The sequence below is a fragment of the Dysidea avara genome, chromosome 6, assembly GCF_963678975.1.
Source record: "Dysidea avara chromosome 6, odDysAvar1.4, whole genome shotgun sequence".
Taxonomy (NCBI): Eukaryota; Metazoa; Porifera; class Demospongiae; order Dictyoceratida; family Dysideidae; genus Dysidea; species Dysidea avara.
In genome coordinates, this window is record NC_089277.1 from 35,226,258 (window position 1) to 35,253,534 (window position 27,277).

Consider the following 27,277-nt stretch of genomic DNA (forward strand, 5'->3'; position numbering starts at 1 on the left):
AAACATGTAGTTGATTCTGTTATGGAATTTTTCCAAATCTGCCTGCACCTATACGTACAATGAAGTGCATTGGTCTGTTTAAAGGGCTTCATTCATCTACTTGTGTAGTTAATATGTACGGCAATACTTACTTCAGGTACACAATCTCCATTAAAAATGCTCTCAGATTCAATCTTGTATTGTTCAAATTTCAAAATTTTCCACTTTTGACATTATTATTCTAACATGCACCTATTCAGTGTTGTGCAATTGTGAGAGGTGTGCATCATGTACTTGGTTGTCTGTACCTACCCAAACATTTCCATTAACAAAATGCTTCAGAGAGCCATACCTATAATCTAAAGGCAGTATATAAATTTTATGTGGAAATGTCCTCAAATTGCAATATTTAGCATCTATTTTTCAAACGTTTCCTGGGGGGGGCATGCCCCCAGACCCCCTAGGTCTAGCATGCTCCGTATGCTGGGAAGTGTGCTTTGCACACCTCTACCCAAGAGATTAGTACCTTGAGTTAGCCCCCCCCTTTTATAAATCCTAGATCCGCCCCTGTACTGCTACTGTACAAGTGGATATAAAAAATGAAGCCTTTGAAAAGCACACATAGATTTAGTGATTTTAGTCAGTTTGGATAAATTGCATCCTAAAAATAAATAAATTGTGGGAACTAGCATTGTTAAATATTTCAACTGAATTTTCTATTAGAATAGATGACTGTTCTATTAGAGTATCTCACTCTTAGACTCTCAAAAATACTTGTGATCCTGGAGTTTTACTGTGAAAGTATCAGTGAGCATGATTCGTGTATTATGTCCTATATATGAGTTTATATATAGTTGTATCACTATAATACTAGTTGCCTAACTAGCAGCCTAAGGACTGCATGGATAGCTGTTCCAGCCCCATGCAGGGTTTCTGTTTCCAGAAACCCCTTTAAAATCACCCATCATATTATGTACAGATCTGCAGTGTAGTGCAGAGCATTTCCTCTTGTATATAGCTTAAACAAAATAGTTGACATATAGTACAGCTATTAGATCATGCAATGAATTAAATTAAAGAATAATGGATTATTAAAATTAAACAGTTATTCAAAAAATCAGATACATTAATACTTGATGCAAAAAGTAAAACAGGAAAACTGCACAGAAATTACTATGTTAAATACAGGTCTTGTTTGTATAGTTTTAGGATATTTTTACTCCAGCATTTATTAGGTCTTCTTCAATCTTTTCTGCTGCTGAAGTCAGGACCTTTATCTCTCTCAGAACCTTGATCAAAACTCTCCAAGACTTGGGGGAGACTCCTCGTTTGCTAGACAACCAATCTTCTAGTAACATAACACAACACTCCAAAGGGTCATTGTTGCACTTCTTTTGTATTAACTGTTTGTACTCAAGTTCATACTCCAAATAATCAGCTAGTACGCTCCAGTGAGCTGCTACCCTTGGTAATATTATGTCATGTAGTACTCTCATGACTGGTCTCTTCATAGCTGGTTGGTCACCGTCTGACAGAGACAGGGATGTTAATTCTGGTAGATGTTCACAGTCATCAGTTTGGGTGCTGTTTGGGGAGTATTGATCCTTCACAGAATCTACATCATGAACAGTTGTTAATGTGTGAACTGTGAATAAATCAATTTTAAAGATCCCCACATGTAACTATACGTAATTACCCATAAAGTACACATCGACATGAAGAAAACATACAATAAAATGTAAAATAAACTTCAGGTTGGGTATACAAAGCTACTATGCTACCATTTAAATGAGTAAGCGATCTCTGTAAAAATCAATAGTGATTTTGGATGATTGTATTCCTTCCCACCATATGCCAGATTGGCCAGATCATCGACTAAACTTATTTAATGGTTGGCTACTGGTTCATACCATACATCAAACATGAACCAGTAACAAACATGCTGAATAATGAGCTATGTACAACAAGTGTACAATAAAATAACAAGTATTGAACCATCTGAAATAAGTAAGCTACATGCACTGTTATAGCCAATGTGCTGTAGGAAACTTTGGCAGTATAAAACATTGGCAAATTGTCCCAAACATTTTCCCCCGCCTAAGTATATTTCCTGCCGTCATTATGTATTGTGGCAAAAAATGACAATTCACCAGATTTGCCAATCAGACCTTGCCACAGTTTTATAACACTAAAGTTTCCCACGTTACAATAGTCAGTAAGTGTATCAATGTTTTCATAGAATGAAACAGTTTGGAGTCTATCAGAAGCACAGTATACGTTGTAGCAAGAATATAATGAGGGGTGCCCTCCCCCTTCATTATACTCTTTGTTGTAGTTAATACAGTATACTGTTATGTATAGAAAATATACTGCTAAACAAAATCAAGTGCAACATTGCGTCCTCAACCCATCAGCCCAGTTCACCTAGTTTTGTCAGTTTAGTGCAGCTTGATGGATTTTCTCACTACATGCAGAACTCAGGATAGAAGATACACAGCATCAACACACATATTATATGTGCTAAATATACTGCATACTGTATAATTTCAATGTATAGCTATAACTTTATGAACAACTTACCACTGATAGTCAGAACTTGACCAGAAGGTAAAAGCCACATCAGATGTGATGAGGACAATTGTACATGTTGTGTACTATTAATGCTACACTCAGCATAACATAATGAAGGAGTCACAACAGGAACAATAGCAATGTGATCATCAGGACTATCACTACATGACTGACACAGGAAACCATACTGTAATCTGTTGTGATCAAAGTTCAAGTGTTGACAAACTTCAGTTAATGCATGGACCAAACTCTTGTACACTTCAAAATGGATAGAGGAAAATTTTTCTTGAGGGTGTCTGATCTGTACTTCCAAATGAGATATACCATCAAACAAGGACAGAGAATAAGCATTGGGTAAACTGAATGTTATGAGGTTCCTGAAAGTGTGGTGAGTGTCTCCTTTAGAGAAGTGAGGATGCCAGCCATTTGGTGGATTTTGGAGCAGTTCAACAACCAAACAACAGAGAAGTCCTCTAGGTAGAAGACCTGATTGAAATCTGATCAATAATGGCTCACCTTGCATATGACCATAATTAAAGAGATGGTTGTTCTTTTGCTTAGATGGGTATGTTGGCAGGATGAATGGTATAAAGTATTCTTCTTCATCCACCACACAAAAGTTGTTGTCATTCTCTTCTGCAAAGACAGGGGCAATAATTTTCATATGAGCTAGCAGTAGCAGAAAAAATTCTTTTCTGATATTATCTGTCCAATTTACATGCTGAAACAGTTCCTTGGTAAGCAATCCTTGATATTTCAACTTCTGGACAGCACGACGGTTACTGGACCCATCTTGGAATGTGAGGCAAACAACACTGCTCAACTTGTCAAAAAACCACTGGTGATCTGTGATGACATAATCACACAAACCAGGAACTTCTTCATAATACAACAGGATTCCTAACAGATGATAATACCTGAGAACGTTTTTGACTTCCTCAGCATCAGAAAATAAGGCACTAGAATTAGCTAACACAACACACTCCTGGAAAGACATATTCGATCGATTCTCTTTAGTACAAAACTTCTGAATTTCTAATTCCAGCAGCATCCAAGTAACTGGAACATTGTAGATATCTTTTGTTGAAGTCAACTGTTCTATTTTGTTTCGAATTATGTCTGCCACTGGATCTTCATTTATTCTACCAGCAGTGGTATTGTCTACTGGAAAAAGAACATTTCCATTTGTATTCTGCCATACCATTGCTTGACATTTCATATCATCTACCATACTGGTAAGCTTGCTAGCAGTATCATCAACGATATCTGATGTGACTTGATCCACATGAGTACCCACCAGGCACAAATATGAGTTCTTATCAGAACCGGGAATTGAGACCAATTGTGGTATATGAGAGGAGGGTCTTTCTGCAGCATCATTGGCAGCTGACATTAGCAGTTTGATCATGTCAATATTGGAATAGTTCAAGTGATATGGTGTGATAATTTGTTTGCCATGTTGACTGTACTTCACCAATACCTGATCATCAAGTTTCTTCGACAAGTCATGAACAATAAAGTTTACCGTATGATATATATTAATGGTGGGCAGTAAATGGATATACTCAGGCTGGCCACCAGTATCCAGCAAAGTAATAACATTCAGCACCTCATCAGGCTGGTAGACTAGTGTATCAGAACTACTGTTAGTGTTTTCATCAAGGCTACTATCAAGAATGTTATCAAATGTAAGTAAATGTTCTCTTTTGACTGAATCCCCTACAAGAAATTTAGTAAACCACTGCTTCACTATATCAGTTCTTGTAATACTTTGAGTTATAGAGGTGTAACTTGGTTGAATCTTTTCAGTATTCCACTGAGGTGACCGTAAATCAGACTTGGTAACATTTTTAATAGATACAGGTGATTTAGAAGAAGACCGTAAAACAGACTGAAGATGACTAATTTGAAGATCAAAACCAAGTTCAATCCAAGTCACTTGTTCATTGACAGAAGATGACTGAATTACAGCTTTAGAAACTGACACTGCATGATTAGCATGTACAACATTAGTACTGTGGTGTTCTGTGATGAATTTCCTCTTTAACAGCAAATGACTAAAACTGGTTTTACCTGCAGCCCCAGATCCTGTCAATAATACTTTGAGAAATCTGACTGGAACAGTTCTATGCTGTTTCTTGGCTTTGTCCAACCTTTGCTGTAACAATTTAATGCTGCTTTCTTTGTTCAGAGAACTCAATTTATTGTCCTGAAGTTGAAGAATAGCATTCTGTTCTATTTGATGATTTGGAGTATCTATTTGGATACAGGTTCTTTCACCAAGAATGTGTCGTATTTGGATATTCGCATTTTCAAAACACTCCTCAAATAAAATTTTAAAAACGTTACTGATGTTATGTCCTGTTTCGGCACTTGTTTCAATATATATTATGCCAAGCTCACTTGCAAGCTCTTCCGCCTGATGAAGAGCAACAACTCGTTTAGATGCTAAATCACATTTAGCCCCTACAAGTACAACCTTTATGTGAGGACATATTACCCTAATCCGTTTATTCAGCCACATTGGAACAGCATCAAAAGAATCTTGATCAGTGAGATCAAATACTAATATACAACCAACTGCATTGAAAACAAGACGCAATGGTGATAAATCGCGCCAATGTGCTGAAAGTCCAGTATAATCTACAAATTTCATCTGCCTCTGTTGGTTATCAAAGTTCAGTTTGAGTACATAGATTTCATTCCAACTCATATGATTACTGAGTTTAAATGAATCCCAGTATATAAATCGTTCAATAATATTTGATTTTCCAGTGTATTGATTGCCAACTATAAACATGTCAAAGCTCATTGCAGTCATCCAGTCTGTGAAAAAGGTAAAATATGTTTCATCTACAAGCACAAATGTCAAACAGTATGGCAATACTATATAGTAGAGATCATAAAGCTCAAAGTGCCTACAAGTGATTTATTGCGAATTCTTAATTAAGATACAGAAAAGAAGCCAAGTTGGCACAACACTATCATTATTAGCCTTATATGACTTCATATGTATTTAAAAAGGAACATTAGGTTTCTATGGTAATTATATACAATGGAACCTCTCTTAAAGGTCCACTGAAATGAAAAATTCATATCCGATTTTATCATGTGGAAGTATAGTTAGTAACGTGCAATACACAAAAACACCATTTTAATAATTGAATTATATTGATAAACCAAGATATTAACCCGCAAAGTTCAGTTACGTCATGCGTAATTAAATCTGTGATGCAAGACCAAGAACCGCAAGACCTGTATTACACGTATTATGATGGAACATGATGGCAGCTCGACCGTTTCTTCAGTCAGTGACAATGATTCAGACGATTCTATCTCGTCATGTTCATCAGTAGAGGCAAGCGAAGAGTTGTACTTATCCGTACCGACCGAAGTATCGCCATATCGCTTTGAGCCGGTGTACAGTCGTGATGAGGAGCCTGGGTCTAGTTCTGTACCAATGATCGTATCCATGCACAGAAAGTGAAGGTACAGGAGGCGATCGTGTGGGAAATACTGATTGGTAAGTCAATATGGACTGTGGTACTATTCACTATATGTTTATTTTCTTTTACTGAGTATAGCTAGCATGCAGCTTATAGCTATTGTGCCTGTGGGTGCTTGTGTGGCCAGTGTGAAGCAATGTCCACACAAAGGGAGTCTATCTGCTGTAAAGAAATTGAACAGACTTTAGCCATTTTGGATGAACCTGGTCTAACAACTTGTCCAGAATGTGTAACACAGCACACAGATTTTGCTACTGTGTGCTTGTGCCAGACTGTGTTACTGGTGTCACTGCATATTCATTGTTATCACCATAGCAGTAGTGATATTCCTGATGATGAAAACAGGTTGTTGCCAATAAAATTGCTTCTGTGTTTATGCTGCTGTCTCCTCAAGGAGATTCCGATACCTGGCCTATAGACAGATGACTTGGTGGGGATGGCACTATTTGGGCAGACACAGACGTGTAGTGCTACCATCATGCGTTGTGTCCAGGATTCGGCATGAGTTTCCATCAGAGGAATACACTGGGCATCGACATCCACCACCAACACCTTAGATTAAGTATGTCTTCATATTCTTAATTGATGTATTACTTTATAGCAAGAGTATATAATGGAAGAGGTTATATACTCTTGTTTATAGTGATATATATATTAATGATTACTTTTTATAACGTGAAAACAATGGTATTAAATCTTTGTCAGGATGTTCGTATTGGCTGGTTAAAGATGGTGGCTCTTCTGGCAAAGGTGGTCTCTCATCAGGGTGTGTAATGAAGTATATCGCTTTTTCCATTAATTCTGATGCATACCCTAAAAATTAATTTAATGAATGATAATTATTATTTATATATGTACATGGCTTACTATAAGTTGGTGGCACTGGCACAATTTTAGGTGTGCATTCCCCTTGTTTGGCTTTGGAAAAGTAAAACTTCATCTTTTCCCTGCGAGACTTAGTTACTGCCTGCGGCCTTTCAAAATTCTCATTGAAATGCATCACAGCAATTAACAGTCTGCAATATAGAATGAATTATTAAATTTACACATTATGACAATCACCTTTATACCAAAGTTACACGTAATGGCAATCACTTTTATACCTGCAGTATATTCCTACATATGAAAAGGCCAGTAGCTTGGGTGCAAAATGATTTACCACACTATGGTAGCTTTCAAAACTACTGGTCTGATGATGAGATGATAGTTTCCTGACATCTGCCAATAGTTGCTTGTTTGTTATAAGGTCACTAACTTTCTCACATGCCTTACTGCCTATGTATGTATTGACAACGGAATTTATCTCAAAATATGCTATGTACCTGGTATTAGCCATTTTTTATGCCTATTTTCTAGGTCAGTATGGTCACCATAGCAGTTGCTGTGATCATTACAAAGATGGTCCATTAAAGATTTCCATCTCTTCACTTTTTCATCACCATCTGGAGAGGAGGCTGTGCACCAATACATGTGATTGGTGATGCTCTTGGTCCACTCCCCAACCACCATGCAATCCGTATATTTAGCAGCCTTCTGCAATTTTTTCTTCAGTCCTATAAAGATTCAAAGGTGATACGCTGCAGACTAACAGTGTGGAATTTACCTTTAGCAACATGCCAGACATCATACTGGTGCTCTATGTCAGGATAACTCTGACTCATGAATTTATTTATTTGCTTGTGTCTGTCTGTGATCAGCATACCAATTGTTAGTGAATTATCATGTAGATATTGAAGTGCACGAGATAGTCCCTCCTTTTCCATATGGTTGCTGGATTTGACGACGTTACTCTGATTCAGAAGTAGTCAAGTACATACTAAACACCACCTTTATAGTAAAGTTGTGACTTACTTGTACTAACTCTATATCAGAGGCGTAGCCAAGGGGGGGCAAGGGGAGGCATTTGCCCCCCCATCACCGTACTGCTTTCTTTTTTTAAAACCTCCGTCACAAGCTTACCAGTATTAAACTGACACGCAAATGACTATAAATTATGTGCGCTACTACGTGGTATCACCGGGAGTTGCTAGTGAATGCGCACACACAACATCGAACACAACATTCAACTCTCTCGTGAATCCACCGAACGAAAATATTAGAGAGACACTACTATATCTAGCCTAGATTACTCACGTGATAGAGCATTTTCGAATCTAAAGAGTGACCCGCTCTAAGTGACCTAGCCGTGGCAGGAGTCGCAACTCAAAGGAGACCAGATGACGCTACGAACCTACTGCCTACGAGGTGATAAAGTGTTAAATGTACCAAGTTTTGTTTCTCGAGGCAATCACACTGGATCTTTGTATGGCAGTGTAGTCTATTATTTTTACTTTGTCAGTCAGTCAGGCGGATCAGTCACAAGCTTACAAGTTCTGCTAGCAAGAAAGACAGGTGGGATTTCATGCAATACGTGGCATTTGAATTTCGCCGAGTGAAATGAGTGTCTAAACACGTCATCCTGTCAGCAGTGTGCTAGGACTGCAGCACAGGCTGTGGCTAACGTAAAGTAACTTGTATTTGCACTAAAATATTAACAATATAGCTCTACCAGACTGTGGATGAATTTGTTGGAGTACAGTTGTGGCACGTGCGATGATGTTCGACTAATATACCATTTAGCTGTGACTAAAGTAAAGTTGTGACTTACTGTTTCACAGTTGCACCATTTAGCTCGTATTGCATCGTCATGAGAAAACTGGTGCAAACTGTATCCCTCGCCACTTTCAGTGTTGCATCCGGCTACTACACAGCAGCTTGGCATGCTTAAAGCCTTTACAGAAGCTTACTCGAGTTTTTATCTATCTTAGAATAGATATTGCTTGATCAGTATACATATTTTATACAACGAGAATTCTGGATATGATGCGTTATGATGCGTCACGCGTCATCAACCACAAAGACCTAAAATCTGCTGTATCTCCTAAACTAAGTGGAATCAGACTAAATCACATGCACCAACTTGCATTACTAGTAGTGAGGAATAGTTATAGTATAAGTTGATTTTACCATTTCAGTGGACCTTTAACAAACTCGCCGAATTAAGGACACAATAGAAAAAACTTCCATAATAAGGACAAACATTTTGGTTCTAACAGGTCTGGTCAATAAATTTTTTACCTCTGAAAGAGGAAAACCTCTATGTTCAGCAAAAACTGTCCAAAAATTCTAGGTCCCAAAATGTCCGTAATAGAGTTTCCACTGTAATTGGTAATAATGTACTGCATGAGGAATCCTTGGCAGCTATTGCAATAGGCATGTACAAGATGTTGTGTAGTTGGTGTTCCTAGTTGTTTATTATGAAATCTACTTATAGTGATAGACTACTCCTATTACGGACAATCATCAGAAGTAAGAGTGGTGCTGGAAGCACTTAAGGCTAGCTGGACAGCAGCCTCTCCATTTTTATTCAGAAGGGACTCTGTCTCTCATGTACTTTACAAGATCAAGATACTCTAATAGAACAGTCAGTTACTCTAACACTAGTTTTGTACTTGACTAAAACACTGAAGTAGTTTTATAGAGTTCTTTATAATATATGAATCTAAAATACCCCTCAAATCCTGCCACAGGAGATGGTCTAAACACAGCGTGATTTTTTGGGGAATGAGAACGGTTAAAACATAGCATTAGCATGGGTTAGTGCTTTTTGTTATACCTCCATTTTAATTGTAAATATGGGCTGCTGAAAGTTTGACCAACTTTTTTATACAAAAACTTCAATCATGTGTAACAGTGAGAAATCTAGTTTCATATATAAAAAATAATACGTTGTCTTCATGCCTACAAGACTGAAAACAAACGTACCTTTGGAGGGAATGAGCTGAAAATTGGAAAGTACACAGTGGAAGCTAGTGCTTTCAATGAAATCAGATTAAAATTCAGACATGGAATATATTTAAGAAGTACTTGAGCAACTCATCAATTATCAACCACCACCTATTATTGACCAGTAGACCACACCAACTAATGACCACTAGCATCCAAATAATTAAGCAGTTTTATGGAGATGCAAGTTAAGTGGCTGTTGAACCATAGATATATACTAATCTCAGGTTAATTCTACGGTTGAACCTACTCTCCCTTCAGACTATCCTGTATTTTTACAATTTTACAAAGATAAGAAATCAATACTGCAAAGTATAAAGTGTAGTGGTGGCACAGCAAGTCAATGATTTGCCGGATGGTACGAGCTTCACGTTAAGCATGGATTTGTGAATGATGGAAGCAAGAGGACAACACTGCTTCATCTACAGTGTTAAACGCACAATTTCTGTTATGACCTGATGCCTGAATATATTAAGATAATAAACTGGCCAAGGCTTGGGATGGAGAAATAGGTAGAGTTAGGGATGTATCACAATCCGTAGCAGTTAGGAAAAAAAATAAAGAGGGGTTGTGAATGATTTTGTGAGAAGTATTTTTTAGCAACTGGCTAAATTTCTATACGAGCTATTTGAAAAGCTGGCTTTGAGAAGTAACATTTGATGATGGTATTGTAATTTCTTAGGCTGTGGTGACATGATCACTTTTAGGGGCTGCAGTTGCACTGTCATCTTTTGGGTCAGTGGCAATAGTGTACATAATATATTGAGTTGCTTAGCTTTATCTTGTTCTGCTCCCATAGAGGTAAATCTTCTGGGATGTCAGGGTTTGTTTTTTTGTAGTGTGTAGTTGTGTATGCTGTAGCTATGTGGTGTTGTTGTCATGTTCTCTATGTGCTCCAGCAATGCAGTATGAACTAAGCACTTGACAAACAAGTCGAGGCCGTTGGATGTTGCTGTAATCAATCTGTATATATTATAAATATTTTAGTGGCAATTATAGAAAAGGAAAGAGAGAAAGAGCTGAAAGAATGGCCAAGAAGCAAATAGAAAAAAGGAGAGATGATGAGAAAAAGAAGTATGGAAGTCAAAAATGAAGAAGTGAACAGCAAAGAACATTAGAGATCAGCAAAATAAGTCAAAGATAGCACATGCTTAGTGGTACCTGAACCAGTTTCGACTAGGAAGTGGTAGCTGTCTAGAAGTTGATAAGGGAGTGAGTGGACTGCATGCATGCATTAATGAGAGCCACAACTAGCTAGTGTTTACTAGTTGATTATTGCCTACATGTACATGTGTGAAGTATTATGTGAATGTATGTTATATATGACAGTACATTTAAACTGATTCATATTTTAGGTGTAGACCCTTGTCTTGTCGTTGGTTAAGCTGTTTGTATAGTTGTACTATTTGTGCAAATTCATAGCTATTTATCATTTCTTAGAATTGGTGATCATACTGTAGCTAATGAAATTTATACATAAGTCAATAATAGGTATTGACAATGGATACATGCATGTCCTTCACTATAACCGCCACCATTATCGTATACTTTTCATTGCGGGATACAATTTTACCGTGTGTGCTAAGAGATAATATAGCTCCATCAAAAATTTCACTGTTCTACAATGTTGGATGCCTGATTTATGGCATGTCAAAGCTCAGGTGGTCAATAATAGGTATGCTACAAATACTTTTGGGGTATCTAAGCACAAATAAAGATCTAGTTGAAATCAATTAAGGAAACACTTAAAAGTACATTCTGACAGTACTTTAGTCAAGTACAAGTGAAGATGCTCAGTTTACCCTGTAGCTGTGAGGAACGTTTGATCTTTTCTATGCAAATAAACATTCACAACTCCATGGATATTTATAAGATTCATAGCAAACTTAGAACGTTAATTCACCTTTATGTACTCTTTAGTTGCACCAAAATTTGTGGCAATTGTTGACAGAGTTGCACATTTGCATTTTATAACAACTTTAGCAAAGTATGCAAAGAAATTGAAGCCCTTGTAGACCCACTATGACTTAAGAAAAAAAAAATTAGGAAAATTTGAACTTTTGAATGTTCATATCTTGCAAATGGCTGGTACAAATTTAATCTAATTTTCTGTGCAGCCTACCCTACCTGGCAGACAGCTATAATGCAAAAATGGTGTGCCTTGGAGAAGGGGCCATGGAGCTATGCAAGCGCAAAAATGCCACTTTTTTTCTTCCTGTCAATATACTTACGGTTTGGAATGTTGGCTTGCTTGGCCACACGACACACTATAGTGTGTCTTGATCTTGTTGTAATTTTGTCTCTGTTTTTCCTTGGTATACCAGCTGTGCTGCCCAGCAAAATACACTGTAAAATTATTCAAATGTATGATCAAAATGGTGCAGTCGCCATGTTAGAGCATTCATCTACCTTGACTGTAGCTATAAAACAAGTTACTCTGTAGAGAGTACCAATGTAGAGAGCTGAGCTGTACCGTATAAAATTCAGCTATGTATTATCCTTTAGGGAGCTCAATAACATTTCATGTCACCCTGTTGAGAGTTCAGCTAAGAACAAGTCATCCTGTGAAGAATTCAGTTACAAGTCACAGAGTTCAACTACATAACTGACCCCATCAACATCCTGCCTTAAAATAACAGTTATTACAATCACACAATTACACATGCTTTGAGGTTATGTTGTGACAGCAGGGATAGTTTATGGTTTAGCAGGTGGGTGGGAAAAACTGCAATAATTGACTTGACATAGACACCTGTTTTTTTGATATTGGTTCACAACACTAACTCACAGTGTAGAGAGTCAGAGAGTTTAGTCACATAACATGTCACTGGAGGTCACCTACACTTGAAGATAATAATTTAACCTTCAGGTATACCTTCCTTGCTTCACTATACTTTTTATTTCTATGATCCCTAAAATTCCTAATTTTCCTTATACATGTTTATGTACTAGTTACCCAGGGAGACATGGTTATGCATGCTTCATTGTCCTGTCAAAACTTAAGTGTTTTATTTTTGTGAAAAGTGATGTCAATTTCAATCTAATGAGTCATGATACCTGTTTTCTTAGTCCCCAAACCTGTATAAACAGGGAAGGTACAAATGCTGGAATGGACTACTGGACTGGTGTATTTTTGGTCATTTAGTTCATTTTTCACATTCTTGGGTACAGGGTTGTGTTTATTGCTGTATTTGTGAAAACGTATCCCTCAGAAATCCATGCCTATTTGGTATATACATTCTCAACCAAAGCAACTACTTGCACATATTGTACTTTGTGTGGGAGGATCAAAACAATGCCACGTATAGTATTGTCCATACAGTATTAATCAGCTGCATAACTCTACTGTATGAGTCATACAGTACAGTTATGCAGCTAATTGGGCAAATACAATACAGTTATGCACTTAATTGAGCAAATACAGTACAGTTATGCTGAGAATTTATTTGTGGAATGTTGCGTAAACAACACACTGTAAATCGCTAAAACCAGCCAAACTAATCCTATGAGTTCGTTCTATGGCTAGGAATAGATTGCATAAACACTTACTGATCGTCTGATCATGAAGCTCTTTAAACACGACCCCACTAAGACATCAACATTGATCACGTGCGTGACATTGTTGCTAAAACTAGCCAAACTAATCCTATTAGTTTGTTCTACAACTAGAAATAGATTAGTTAAACACTTACTGATATCCTGATCACTGAAAATTGCAGCGGTTTGAGTACTAGAGAAAATCGCTCCAAGCCAGACGACCAAGAAGTACAATATACAGTAACACTTAAAGTACCGCCTTGCTTGTGTGTACAAAAAATACAGCACTCAGGGGTGTCTCGAGGCAAATACAGCACTTGGCTTCGCCTCGTGCTGTATTTAGCCTCTCTACACACCCCCTCGTACTGTATTTTCCATACACACACGCCGCGGTGCTTTAATTCTAACATATAGCGTGCCCTGTTTCAAAGTTGAATGATAATAGTGTCCATGTTGATCCCCCAATGAAAGCAGTATTGAAGTGAGATATTCTGGATGAACTGCTAGATTTGCACAAAGACACGGTGTAAACATTTTCAGGGGATTAGATGTTGAAATGATAATTATATCAGTACCTGTAATTACACCTATACAACACCTACATAGTAGGGTTGGAACGAATGTACAAATACATCCTCCGAAGCTTCTTTTCAAAATGTTACCGAAGCTTCGAAGCTTTGTTGCAAATGTCATGTCAACTATTAATGACCACAATTGATGGTTCTTAGGGTGTACGCTGTAGCACAAACTCCTACACTTTGTTATAGCTCCAGTATAACCATTGTTTAAACTACAATTACATCAAAAAATATGTAAATGGCAGCTTCCACAAGGAGTGATAATACTTGTGCAACTGGTTTAACATGTTGGTATCCATAGTAACGAAGCTTTGGTGGGGTAAAAGAACATCCGAATGTTATGAGACCGAACGAAGCTTCGAAGCTTCGAACTATTTGTCTCAACCCTACTACATAGTCATAATCATACCTAGTAGTAAGTTGTAATATTACGTATGTGTGCTGTACTACTCCCCTACAAAATAGAATGGTTTGGTAGAGAAGGCACCAAGGAGGCATTTCTATACAATAACATGAAATTTCAAACTATAATCGTACTGTATATATCGTACTGCATAGTAGGGACCACAAAGGAGTAGGCATGGCCCATGAAATTACATCACCCATAAAACAACCTCAATTTCCCCTGATGACAATGAGGCAGTATTGGTTAGGTAAAGCTAAGCTAACAAGCTTTCAGACCAACCCGAAACGCTTTCAACAAGTTGCTACGGAATTTAAAATAATTTATTTAACAGAATTTTCTACTGACTGACTAAGTAAGTAACAGACTGATGCAAGTGTAACTCGATAATAGCTAAGGCTACAGGCTTGATTTTTTCACTGTTCGACGTTGCTTCGGCCTGAGAGGTGCCTTTTGGCATACCACAGTATGTAAAGTGCATTCTTCATGGACTTACCAATATCTTCCTTTGCGTCCCATTCATCTTTGCTGACAATGAAGTGTCGATTTGGTGGTAGCACGTGATGGCTTCCCTTTGTAACAGAAATCGTCCGTAATTTTTATAGTGGTTATTTTGTTGGCAGAGGTGCTTTTTGAACGGTTCTTGATTCGTACTGTTGTGTAATAGGTTAAACATAGCCAACAATAAAGTGTAGTGGATACATCACTTTTCATCTGGACGATAATTGATATAACTGGGGCGCATGGCACCATTTCTTTCGGTATGCTGGGATTACAGAGGTGCTCTTCGAACAGTTCTTGATTCAAAATGCTGTGTAACAGGCTGAACATAGCTGACAACGAAGCGTAATGGATACTTCACTTTGCAGACGATAATTAACATAGCTGGGGGGGGGCAGCACCATTTCAGATGTGGTATGCATGGGTTCACCAGTCATAATAATTATTTACAAAAAAGTCAACAAACAAGTCAACAACAAGCATTTCCGTTATGGTATCTTGAGCACAGTAGGGATATAACACTTCTTAATATCACGAACTACTCCAACTTGTTCATCAATGTACTATGGTCCCTACTCTAGTTGAAAATGCCAAATTTTTTGTGTACTTGTATAACGCTAATACCATAGCTAATACAATAATCTTGGGACATGTCACACTCACATTCAAGCAGTTATGAATAAAGCAAGCGTTGCATAACCAATATGCCTAACAAAAGTATTGAAAATGCAATCTAAAACCAAAAAAAGGCCTAATGTATTTCACGGACTGGACTCATGGACTGGACTCACGCACTAAGCTGGAAACAGTTTTTACACAATAATCCAAACATTATCCATGTCTTGCAACACTGGGGATACCACTATCAAGCTACAACTGCTAATACTGCTCTTCCTTACAAGTCAACAAACTAGCGGATGCACTAATTAATTAGAATACACTTACGATACACGAGTACTAGCAGTGATAAACGTGATAGAGGCCATTGTTGTAGCTTAGATGTTTTTCCTTTGTTGCTCCAGTACTTAGCACTAGTGTTAGGGCTGTAGTGATGAGCCAGTATATTTGCATAGCCCCATCACCTAGCCGGGCGGTGCCATCTACAGCTACCCTGCTAAGAATTGTTACTGGCTCATCTCTACAACCCTAGCACTAGCGCCAAAACAATAAAGGAAAACATCTACGCTACAACAATAGCCTCTATCATGCTTTATCACTGCCGGTACTTGTGTATCGTAAGTGTATTCTAATTAATTAGTGCATGTGCTAGTTTGTTGACTTGTAAGGAAGAGCAGTATCAGTAATTGTAGCTCGATAGTGGGGTCTCCAGTGTTGCAAGAGATGGATAATGTCTGAATTATCGTTTAAAAGCTGTTTCCAGCTCAGTGTGTAAGTCCAGTCCGTGAGTCCAGTCCGCAAAATACATTAGGCCCCCCAAAAAACCAGTCCAGCAGTCCATTCCAGTAGTCCAGTCCAGTGTTTGTACCTTCCCATTTACACACGCTTTATTTTAGTAACTAGTTTGTGTCAAAATTACTTCCAAATTTAATCTATTTTCCAAAAATTATGCCCCCAGACCCCCTAAATGACACATGCTGAGTGTGCTTTGCCCGCATTATCAATTATCAATCCTCCCTTGATAGTGGAAAACCCCCTTTGGGTTTGGATTGTAGAAAATCACCAAGTTGATATATTTATTATTCACACTCAAGATGCCAATACAACTTCCCATGTTTTATACGCTCTGTACAACATTGAGTTATCCAAATGATGAAATGGTATCTATGTGCTCTCAGATTTTTTGCACATAACTGAAAAGGCTGTGTAGAGGCGTGGTGTCCGGAAATTGAAAAACCCACACAAATCAATAGCAGATACATAAAACAATACTACAAGATAAAAGTAAAAATATATGACAATACCAACCCTGAAACACTGGGACACAAGAAACAGATATGGACCAGTGAAAGTAAGTTATGACCTTATGGTCGATGGACAGATTTTACAGTGAAAAGTACTTGGAACAAACTTTGGTATAAAAACTAATTGAATGTATCATATTGGTAAAATCAAACTTTGACCATTTCTCCCTCTTCAAATATGTCAAACACTTCACTGGCACATACTAATATGGATTATGAATTCATTAAGGAAGTTTGATTAGTGAACATTAGAAATAAAAAGTAGTGAAATAAGGAAGTTCACGTACAATTATAGCTATACTGGTGGACATTAAATCCCTACTTAAGTCTACCCACAACTGAATTAGGGACTTAGTGCATCTTCAGGTGTAAGCAACCTCCCTTGTTTCACTACTTTTTATCTCTACAATCCCTAATCGAACTTAAAATTCCTAATTTTTTACAACATTATTAGTGAACCCACACATACCGCACTACAAGAAAGAACGGTGCCAGACTTATTATTTTTGTCTGAATGCACTCCCCAACTATCAATTACTGAAATAGCAAGGTGGTCATTTTTCAGCTATGATCAGCCTGTTATCCAGCATTATAAGCAAAGAACACTATGTGAAGGACCTCTGCAATCAGTCCAGTCACAATGGAAAACTCGGACGCTTCCTGTTACAAGTGTAAGCCATCGCGTGGCACTAACTACTGCAAATCAACACCTTGTGCTGTCAACAAAGATAAATGGGACCAACATAAAGGAGAACACAGCTAAGCATGCATTCTATGTACTGCAGTATGCCAAAAGGCACCTGTCAAGCTGAAGTGATGTTGAACAGTGAAAATCAAACAGCTGTCATTGAGCTATGCTTGTCTGAATGGCACCAGTCAGTCAGGCAGTCAGTTACTGAAAATTCGACTAAATAAATTTTTTTTAAATCTACTGAAAATATTCCAGATCGTACTTAAGGCACTTTTGGGCTTGTTTATACCTAACCAATGCTCCATGAAAGTATTGTTTCAGGGTGATATTTTTGGCCAGAAAAGCCCAACCCTTCATAATTATAATCGTACTGTATGATAGGCAATGGTTACTGAATTGAAAGCTGGTTCAATTACTGAACCAACCTAGACAAAAAGGTTAGTGAAGAAAAAAACATCCAAGGCTTAAACCATGGACCATGGCAACTAGTGTGAGGTCAGTGTGCTACCACTGCTAGTTATAAATGTGACTCAAGAAGTAACCTGTATATAGTAAGAAGAGCCGGGTAAAGAAGACAAGCTGAATCCGACCCTAGAGGTTTGCCTTTTCAGCATAATTAGCCTCGTGTGGCCAGACCCTCGCCTCCTCTTTTTCTTTGAGACATCATTGGCCGGCTAAAGAAAGGGTCTGGTGAATTACCATTGACAAAGTTGCATTCATGATGAACAGTTACCATAGTTTCTTGCTGTTCTTGTGGAAAAATGCTACGTAGCAAAAGTATCAGCCCTGTTCAAAGTTTTGTGGTAAAGTTTATGTTCTGCCATGCCGATGTACAGCTAGCCATCAAATCCACCAAATGTTGGTGGAAATTCACGACTTTGTCAACAGTAATTCATCAAACCCTATCTTAATGACATAACAGACAAAAAGTGGAGGCAAGATAGCGGTCTGGTCATGCGAGACTAATGTACCTATCAATATTATCTCCACCGGTACCCTTCCCAGGGGAAATGGGGGGAAGGGGGGTGATTTAATTATCTACCCATGGGGGCATGACTAGTGGTCAAATCCCCACATAGCATGGCTATACATTACACCATGGGAAACAGGGCATTTATTATTATAATTTCCAAAATGTACTGCCTCGGTTTGAGGATTAACACACATGTATGACATATAATATGATTTTTACAATACAATTGATTATGGTACGTGTTACCTGATTGGTAAGGGAAAGTAACAGTAGTTTCAATTGGTAGTGAATTGGTATATAGTGATTGTTGTTGTCAGGTGGGAGTGAATTCCACAATCTTATTGTTCAAGGGAAACTGCAAATGTGATGAAATCTTTGGCTGTGACCTCTGGTGTTAAAAGTGACAGGAATTAAATCAACAGGAGACATATCAACGAGATTATGTACAGTTTTATAGAGGAGGGTGATATTAAATACTACACTTGTCTGTAGTGTTCTAGACAGGGAATACTAAGGTCAGTGAGCATGTTGGTTACCAGGGACAGTTTTAGGGGGGTTTCTGGAGTTCCCAGAAACCCCCTCTGAACTAGCGCGCGCCCCTACAATTCGTTTGGGTGATAAAAATTACAAAGACTTGTACATTTTATGGCTGTTTCTATTGGCAAAACTTCACCTTTACAGTGTTGAAAAGCACACAGTGACCTTTATCTTTTTTTTTTTGGCCTTCAACTTGCAGCTAGGATGAAGTTGCAATTCTAGAGAACCAGAAACCCCCTCTGAAAGTTTCTAGATCCGCCCCTGGTTACACTGTGCTGAAACGCAAGAAGTCAGCCATAACAGATTGCGTCTGTACTTGTTCAAGCTTTCAAATTAATTAACAAACGCCAATAGTTTTGAACGGTCAAATGTCCCACTATTTCAGATCAAATCGGGCCAAAATCCCTTAGTAATCCCGCGGGATAGCTAGATGCATAATATGTTGTCTTTCAAGGGGGTGTCACATCGGCTCACGCTGTAGGTAGATCTGCGACCGCGGTCAAAGTCTTGACCGGGGAAAATTTCACCTTGACCCTTGACTTGCAGCATTTATCGTCTTTGACTTGTGACTTGAGCATTTCTTGTCGAACTTTTGACCTACACTTATTTCTCTATTTTCCTATACGCACCTGCGCTTGTAACCTAGTATAATAATTTCTTAGTGCGTGCTACCAGCAGCTGGGAGAGAAAAATCATTATACTTACGGCGAAATGCCTGTTGGAGTTTTAAAACATCTTCTTAGAGGTCCTTACCTCTTGTGAGTTACGTATAATCCCGTAAACTTGATAATAGCTACGTAGTTTTCGATTGTGGGTTTCGAACCTTCCGTATCGTCTTGACCCACTGTAAGAGCTATTTAGTGGCCTTGACCGTTGACTTAGAGTTTGACCGCGGTCGCAGATCTACCTACAGCAAGAGCCTGAGTGACACCCCCTTGTCTTTCACTGTCGAACAAGTTTTTGGTGAGTTTGAGGCGCGCCGGGACGCTCGCTCAGCCCTAGGTCGCCTCGAACCATAGATGCTCGAACTTACCAAAGTCTTCATACAACTAATGTGCCCGAGTGTGCTTGATACTCGAGTATATTACCGGTATAGACGAGATTATAGATGCGGTCAGCCAGTTCAATGTGAAATAAATAAAAAAAACTTTTGGTTCACTGAGTTAACTTCAGCATTATGTATAACCACTTACATTAATATACTTATACAGAATAGGGTATACAGTTATTTAACTTACAAGATAACTTCTGTACACAAAGTCAAAAGATCGATAAGTGGCAACCGAGGTGGCAACTGTTAATCTATATGGGCGTCGCCGAACTTTGAGTCCAACCATAGATTTTACTATATCCCACAATCGATTTTCACACTAAACTTGCCTTTTATTATAATTTAATAGCCGGGAAGTGGTTACTGAACCGAAATGTTTTATTTTCGCGTCTAGTAGTTATCGAGCATTCGACTTTAGGGGACTTGAAAAGTAGCATTAGCATTAGGTAAAGTAAACCTTCCAAGACTGCAGAGCAAACAGAAGAAGATATGGAAGGTGATGGTAATAGTGCATGATAATGAAAGACAAATTCCAAGTAGCTCTTAAGCAAAGAGATGATAAACAGAATCATGACTAGCTATAAAGCTCGTTAAATACTTGAAGCTATATATTCATAAAGATTCAGTAGACCAATCTATCATAGCTAACTACAGTGAAAACATGAGCATCAATAGATCAAAAAACTCTGTAAAGTAGTAGCGGATTTTAAACAGTATATTTTATTAAATTTGTAAAATTAAAACTGTGTCAGCATCTGCGTGGGGGCTATACTCCCAGACCCCCACATCTACCACTGGAAACCACCTTCTAAAATCCTAGATCTGCACCTGCATATGTACATATATTATAATATTATTAAACATAGCAACATTTGCTGAGCTTAGCTACCATCAATGAACAGTATAGCATGAATTATATTGTGTATTGCAATAATATTCCACCAAGCAGAAATTAAAGCGGTAATGATATCAAGCGTTGATAATGTGGTAGGGGAGTCTCCCCATCCCCACCACATTAGGCCAGGAAAACTTGATTACTTGTTTCTCATCTAGAAAAATTCAGAAATTCAAGCGAGAGGAGGTCATTAGTCTTGCATGGCCAGGCCGCTTTTTTCTCTTTGCCATTGGGTAGGGAGTGGAAAAGTTCGAATCCCACAATCGTCTTGACACCTATGTCAAAACAAGGGGTGGAGAACAGTACTCTAAGTTGGGGGCAAAGTCATATGAGGTTGTTAACATTCAGGTAGTATCTAAGAATCATTAATGGCACCTTAGTATATAAATCACAACATTAGGGCATATATGCCTTACAGGAAAAATTTGAAGGTTGAATGCTTCGGGATTGGATTTGAGAACAATTTCAGTGGTGCATGCATACATGAATACAGTATTCCTCAGTGAGTGACATTAAGTACTGTACAAGTGGATATCAAAAAATGAAGCCTTTGAAATGCACACATAGGTTTGTTTGGATAAATTGCATCCTAAAAATAAAGAAATTGTGGAACTAGCATTGTTAAATATTTCAACTGAATGTTCTATTAGAATAGATGACTGCTCTATTAGAGTATCTCGCTCCTATACTCTCAAAAATACTTGTGATCCTGAAGTCTTACTGTGAAAGTATCAGTGAACATGATTTGTGTGTTGTCATGTCCTATATATGAGTTTATAGTTGTAGTTAAGGAAGAATCACTATACTAGTTGCCTAACTAGCAGCCTAAGGGCTGGATAGCTGTTCCAGCCCCGGGGCCCAAAGGAGTTTCTGTTTCCAGAAACCCCCTTAAAACCACCTGTCATATTATGTACAGATCTGCAGTGTAGTGCAGAGCATTTCCTCTTGTATTATAGCTTAAACAAAATAGTTGACATATAGTACAGCTATTAGCATATAGTAGTAGCTTATTATGCAATGAATTACATTAAAGAATAATGAGTTATTAAAATTAAACAATTATACAAAAAATCAGATACATTAATTATATACTTGATGTACGCGTGTCAAAAAGTAAAACAGGAAAACTGCACAGAAATTACTATCGTATAAAATGTTAAATACAGGTCTTGTTTGTGTAGTTTTAGGATATTTTTACTCCAGCATTTAGCTATTAGGTTTTCTTCAATCTTTTCTGCTACTGAAGTCAGAACCTTATCTCTCTCAGAACATTAATCAAACTCTCCAAGACTTGGGGGAGACTCCTCGTTTGCTAGACAACCAATCCAATCTTCTAGTAACATAATACAACACTCCAAAGGGTCATTGTTGCACATATGGACATCAATACAACGGCATTTTAAAAATGTGTATGCATCACTACGTATACTTTACCTACACTACTGTATGCATGACTAATGTACTTTAACCTTACTCTAGGTGAACGCTAGCTATTGGCCTTCTTATTCCATATACACAATCATCTTCGTCTTAATACCAGACTTGGAAGAAACCTTAATTAAAGCACGAGGCACTTATGGTGTCGTATCACGTGATGATTGTGCTCTGCCAGTGCCACAGCCTAGAAATATAAAAAGAAACAATTGCTGACCAAATAAGCATTCCATCATGTACCGTTTGAACTATCACTTAGTAGTATCTACGTGGCTAGGCGGGTGCTAATGCCTCAAATATCTCGCCTCTATTCTTTTGACTGCACCAATAGTTACACAAGTTAATCCAATTGTTAACTGTCCATCCCACTATACTGGAAGGGTTAATAATAATCCCTCCTTGTCACAATGCTGCGCGGTTTTTTGTAATCACATGATACTACCTCCTATTATTTGTACACAATCAAGTTACTCAAAGGGAAAATCCCTTGCCGGGATAATCCCATCTCTGTCCTTCGACTAGTCAGAAAGAAAGACATTGGTGAAAATAACACAGTTAGTAAGTTATGCTATATCTACCGGTATTCTTGTACAATAATGGAGTAGTTAACTTTAATCCAGCCCACGTCTTTAATTGCTCGGGGCTCTGGGTGGCTGATGGTGGGGCAAAATAGTCTGATGCCATGCAGGGCAATGCCCTGGCTTTCCCGGGTTTGGCTACGCCACTGATAAACTGTCAGAATAAATATATACCATTAAAATTCTAGCACTTTTGTTAATGGACACCTTTAGAGCATGTTTTGGTTTGAGCTGCAGCAACTGAAGCTGGGAATGTTGTGGGGTATAATGAAAGAAACATCCGTGCTTGGCATACAGAGTTCTATGAAAATGAAGGTGAATTTGAAGAGACAATGGGAGGTAAATACTCTCGTGCACATGTATTGGATGACGAAATTTGCAAAAAGAAAGCTTTAGTTTGGCTACATAATAGAGCTTATGACAAAATCAACCATCCATGACAGCTGCCATGACATTTGCTAACTGGGTTAAGGGTGCTCTGTACAGTTCGCTTATATGGCTTCCCATGAAATTAATTTATTCTAAAACTTACAAATGGTTTTAGCTGTACTTTTTACTGGATATAAGCTAACACTAGTACACAGTTCAGAGGCGTAGATAAGGGGGGGCATTTGCCCCCCCATCACTAAATGATTTTTTTTAAACCTTCGTCACAAGTTTACCAGTATTAAACTGACACGCAAATGACTGTAAATTATGTACACTACTACGCGGTATCACCACTGCAGGGGTTGCTAGTGAATGCGCACACACAACATTCAACTCGCTCGTGAATCCATCAAACGAAAATATTAGAGACATACTTCTATATTTAGCCTAGATTACTCGCGTGATAGAACATTTTTGAATCTAAAAAGAGTGACCCGCTTCTCCGCAGCAGGAGACCAGGAGTCACAACTCACAAGTGACAAAGGAGACCAGATGACGCTACGAACCTGCTGCCTACGAGGTGACAAAGTGTTAGCTAAATAAATGTACCAATTTATCGAATCGATCACACTGGACCTTTGTACGTACGGCAGTGCAGTCTGTTTTTACTTTGTCAGTCAGTCAGGTGGATCAGTCAAGCTTACAAGTTCTGCTAGCAAGACAGGTGGGATTTCGTGCAATACATGGCATTTGAATTTTGCCGAGTGAAGTGAGTGAATACGTCATCCTGTCAGCAGTGTGCTAGGAGTGCAGCACAGGCTGTGGCTAACGTAAAGTAACTTGTAATTGCACTAAAGTATTAGCTCTACCGGACTGGATGAATTTGTTGGAGTACAGTTGTGGCACGTGCGATGATGCTCGACGAATATAGCTACCTCTATTGGAGCAGTCAGTACTGAAATAGTTACGTAGCTAGTTATTTAAGCTGTAATAATACAACACCGTATGTTGGCTAGCCCCCCCATTGGGTCATTAGCTTTTTTTTTGCAATCATGAATGATTTTGAGTGTTTCGTGGGGGCATGCCTGCCTCTCCATCACCTTCTGGCTAGCTACGCCCCTGACACAGTTTATTATTTAATGGGCTTGTAGATGCCAAGGCAAGCTAACTTGCCAGGCTAGGTCGTAGGCCTTTGAAGGTGCCCATATCTAGATTGCTTCCAAAAATTATCCAAGCGCAGCTTGAAGGTTGCAACTGTTGGTGCTGGAATGATAAAGTCAGGTAAGGAGTTCCATAGATTGACTATTCTATTTGTAAAAAAGTTCTGCCTAACAAGTAATCTTGATCTTTCCCCCTGGTGGTAGCAGTATTAAAAGTAAAAAATGTAGATGGGTCCAAGTCATAATGTCGTTTAAGTATCTTATATGTTTCAATCATATCACCCCTTTGACGTCTGCAATACAGAGAATAGAGATCCAGAATTTCAAGACGGCTTTCATAAGTCAAGTGGGGCTAATCCGCGAAGGTGTTTAGTTGCACGTCTCTGAACCTTTTCAAGGGTGTCGATGTCTCTGGCCAAGTACGGACTCCAAGACTGCACACAATATTCCAAATGCGGTCGAACATACATCTTATACAGAAATATAAACATATCAGTACAGTCAATTCTAAAAGATCGCCTAATAAGCCCAAGAACCTGTGTAGCCTTGACTGCAGCTTTTTGGCAGTGTAGAGATGGCTTGAGATCACTTGTGCACCACACTCCAAGGTCCTTCTCCTCGTTGACTAGTTCTAGGTCAGTAGATACATTTGTAGTGCCATCGTACATGGTGTATGATGCAGGAAGAGAGTTACCAATCTGCATTACTTTGCATTTGGCTGCGTTAAATCTAAGCAACCAAACACTTGACCATTGCATTAACTTGTTGATATCATGTTGTAGTTTTAGTCCAAACCCAACTGCTAATTTGCTTTAGAACACGAGTTACAGTTTTTCCCTTTATACTAAAACTAGTCCTACAGTTTACACACAAGAGCCTTGATACTTTTATGATACACTATGCTAAATAGCACAAACCATTGTGTGTTTATATTTTTGTCTTTTAGCTTCTTGATCATCACATATTTATCTTTCGGGTTGACACTCCCAGAAATCCTCTTTACTTCCACGTTAGTTATCCATCATCTGAACTTGCTATTTCAAAATGGCAAACGCTCTTCTTTGGCAAAATTACTAAAGTAGTTTGTGTGAAAATTTCATGTCTATTGGATTAATGAAAATGACGGAGTAGTTCTAATTTAAGTGAGAGGGTGTAGAATAGCAAGATGCTTGCGCTTGCTGCTATGGGATACCTAATTTACAGGTACTAAAATGTGTAAACATGTCATAGACTAATTAAATGACCACAATATTTCTTTTAGTGCAAAACAGACTATTTCTTGGGAAGCCTTGTACGAACTGTACAGAGTACCCTTAATTTAAACTTATTGCCAGATAGCCATTTGCCACCTGGGTATCCTGAGTCTATTGCTCCTCACACTGCTAGAAGATGGCTGCACAATCTTGGATTCTCTCCCCAATCATCAAAGAAAGGTCTATACTTTGATGGCCATGAATTGGAAGATGTTGTAGAATACAGAAGAATCTATCTCAACAAAATTGTGGCTCTTCAATCTACCCATTTGCCTCCACCAACTTGCATAAGTGGCCAAACTGAAGAGTTGATAAGAAATAATCAATATGAAAATCAATTGGTCATGATATAATTTTATCATGATGAATCAAGCTTTCATACAAATGAGGGGCAGTCATGGCAGTGGGCTGAAGAAGATAAACAAATGCTTTGCCCAAAGAGTCAAGGTTGTGGACTCATGATCAGCAATTTTATTGAAGAACATGGAGGATACTTGCAACTAGCTCCAGGTGAACATGAAATTGCAAAAGTATCTATGCCTGATCTTCCTCAGAAAGCTTGTGTGATATTTAAATTTGGTGCACAGGGAGATGGCTATTGAAATAATGAACTGTGATAAAACAAGTAAAGGTTGCAATGAGCATTGCAGAGTTTAAATATCCTAAACCAGAACACTTTACTTTTTCTTTTTGACCAAAGTTCTGGGCACTGTGCATATGCTGATGATACATTGACAGCTAGTAAAATGAATGTTTCAGATGGGGGGAAGCAGCCATTTAATTATGAGATTAAGAGAAGCACCAAGTGGGATGGAGAGGATAAACTAATGATTACTTCTGCAGGACTTCAAAAAGGATTTAAAAGTTTGTTGGAGGATCGACGGATAGACACAACTGGAATGAGACAGGAAGAAATGATCAAAATAGTTTCAGAAATGAGGGATTTTAAGTACCAAAAAACTAGAGTGGAAGAACTGATTTTAAGAGTGATGTTCATTCCTAAATTTCATTGTGAACTAAATCCCATCAAACGTGTATGGTGTCATGCAAAACGTTATACTTGCCTTCACTGTGATTACAGTTTTCCCCATTTAGAGAAGATCATTGATGAGGTTTTGGATTCTGTCAGTCTAGGATTTTGATCAGAAAGTACTTTAGAAAAATTAGAGAATACCACAGAGCATATAGAAAGGGAAACACACTGGGAAAAGAAATGCAAACAATTTAAAAAAAAATTTAAAAGTCATCGCAGAGTGCCAGAATTCGCAACATCATAACTTGATTTTTAGTGAGAAATTAAAAAAATCTGGTAAACTAGTTTTTTTAGTTATCTTATGTACTTTACATGTGTGCAATATGAACATGATTAATTATTGATTAAACTTCCAATGTCTATTTAAATACAAGCATGTATAACCGAAAAACTACCCATAACTTCTGAATGATGCAAAAATTGCAAAATCCAGTGAACGGTTGTTGTTGTGATGCAGTGTATAAAATTTCAGCTTCATATG

General features: G+C 38.1%; 2 protein-coding genes across 5 annotated transcripts; both read right to left on the reverse strand.

The window, feature by feature from the left end:
- Positions 1–993: 993 nt before the first annotated feature.
- On the reverse strand, positions 994–20,375 carry LOC136258219 (uncharacterized). Of its 3 annotated transcripts, none has more exons than XM_066051545.1 (4): positions 20,262–20,375; positions 18,733–18,874; positions 2,560–5,376; positions 994–1,624 (listed from the first exon to the last, which is right to left on the reverse strand). In XM_066051545.1, the coding sequence occupies exons 3-4, from the start codon at positions 5,369–5,371 to the stop codon at positions 1,185–1,187; spliced, it is 3,252 nt and encodes a 1,083-aa protein (XP_065907617.1). In that variant the 5' UTR covers positions 5,372–5,376; positions 18,733–18,874; positions 20,262–20,375; the 3' UTR covers positions 994–1,184. The 3 variants fall into 3 exon arrangements, with proteins under 3 accessions (XP_065907617.1, XP_065907618.1, XP_065907619.1); XM_066051547.1 differs by having other exon boundaries at positions 995–1,594; XM_066051546.1 differs by lacking the exon at positions 18,733–18,874 and having other exon boundaries at positions 20,262–20,361.
- Positions 6,626–9,052, reverse strand: LOC136258220 (uncharacterized). 2 transcript variants are annotated; one of them, XM_066051550.1, is made up of 6 exons: positions 7,908–9,052; positions 7,660–7,846; positions 7,379–7,609; positions 7,160–7,331; positions 6,924–7,072; positions 6,626–6,869 (listed from the first exon to the last, which is right to left on the reverse strand). In XM_066051550.1, exons 2-6 carry the CDS (start codon positions 7,817–7,819, stop codon positions 6,718–6,720), a joined length of 864 nt encoding a protein of 287 aa, XP_065907622.1. In that variant the 5' UTR covers positions 7,820–7,846; positions 7,908–9,052; the 3' UTR covers positions 6,626–6,717. The 2 variants fall into 2 exon arrangements, with proteins under 2 accessions (XP_065907622.1, XP_065907620.1); XM_066051548.1 differs by having other exon boundaries at positions 7,660–9,052.
- Positions 20,376–27,277: the final 6,902 nt, after the last annotated feature.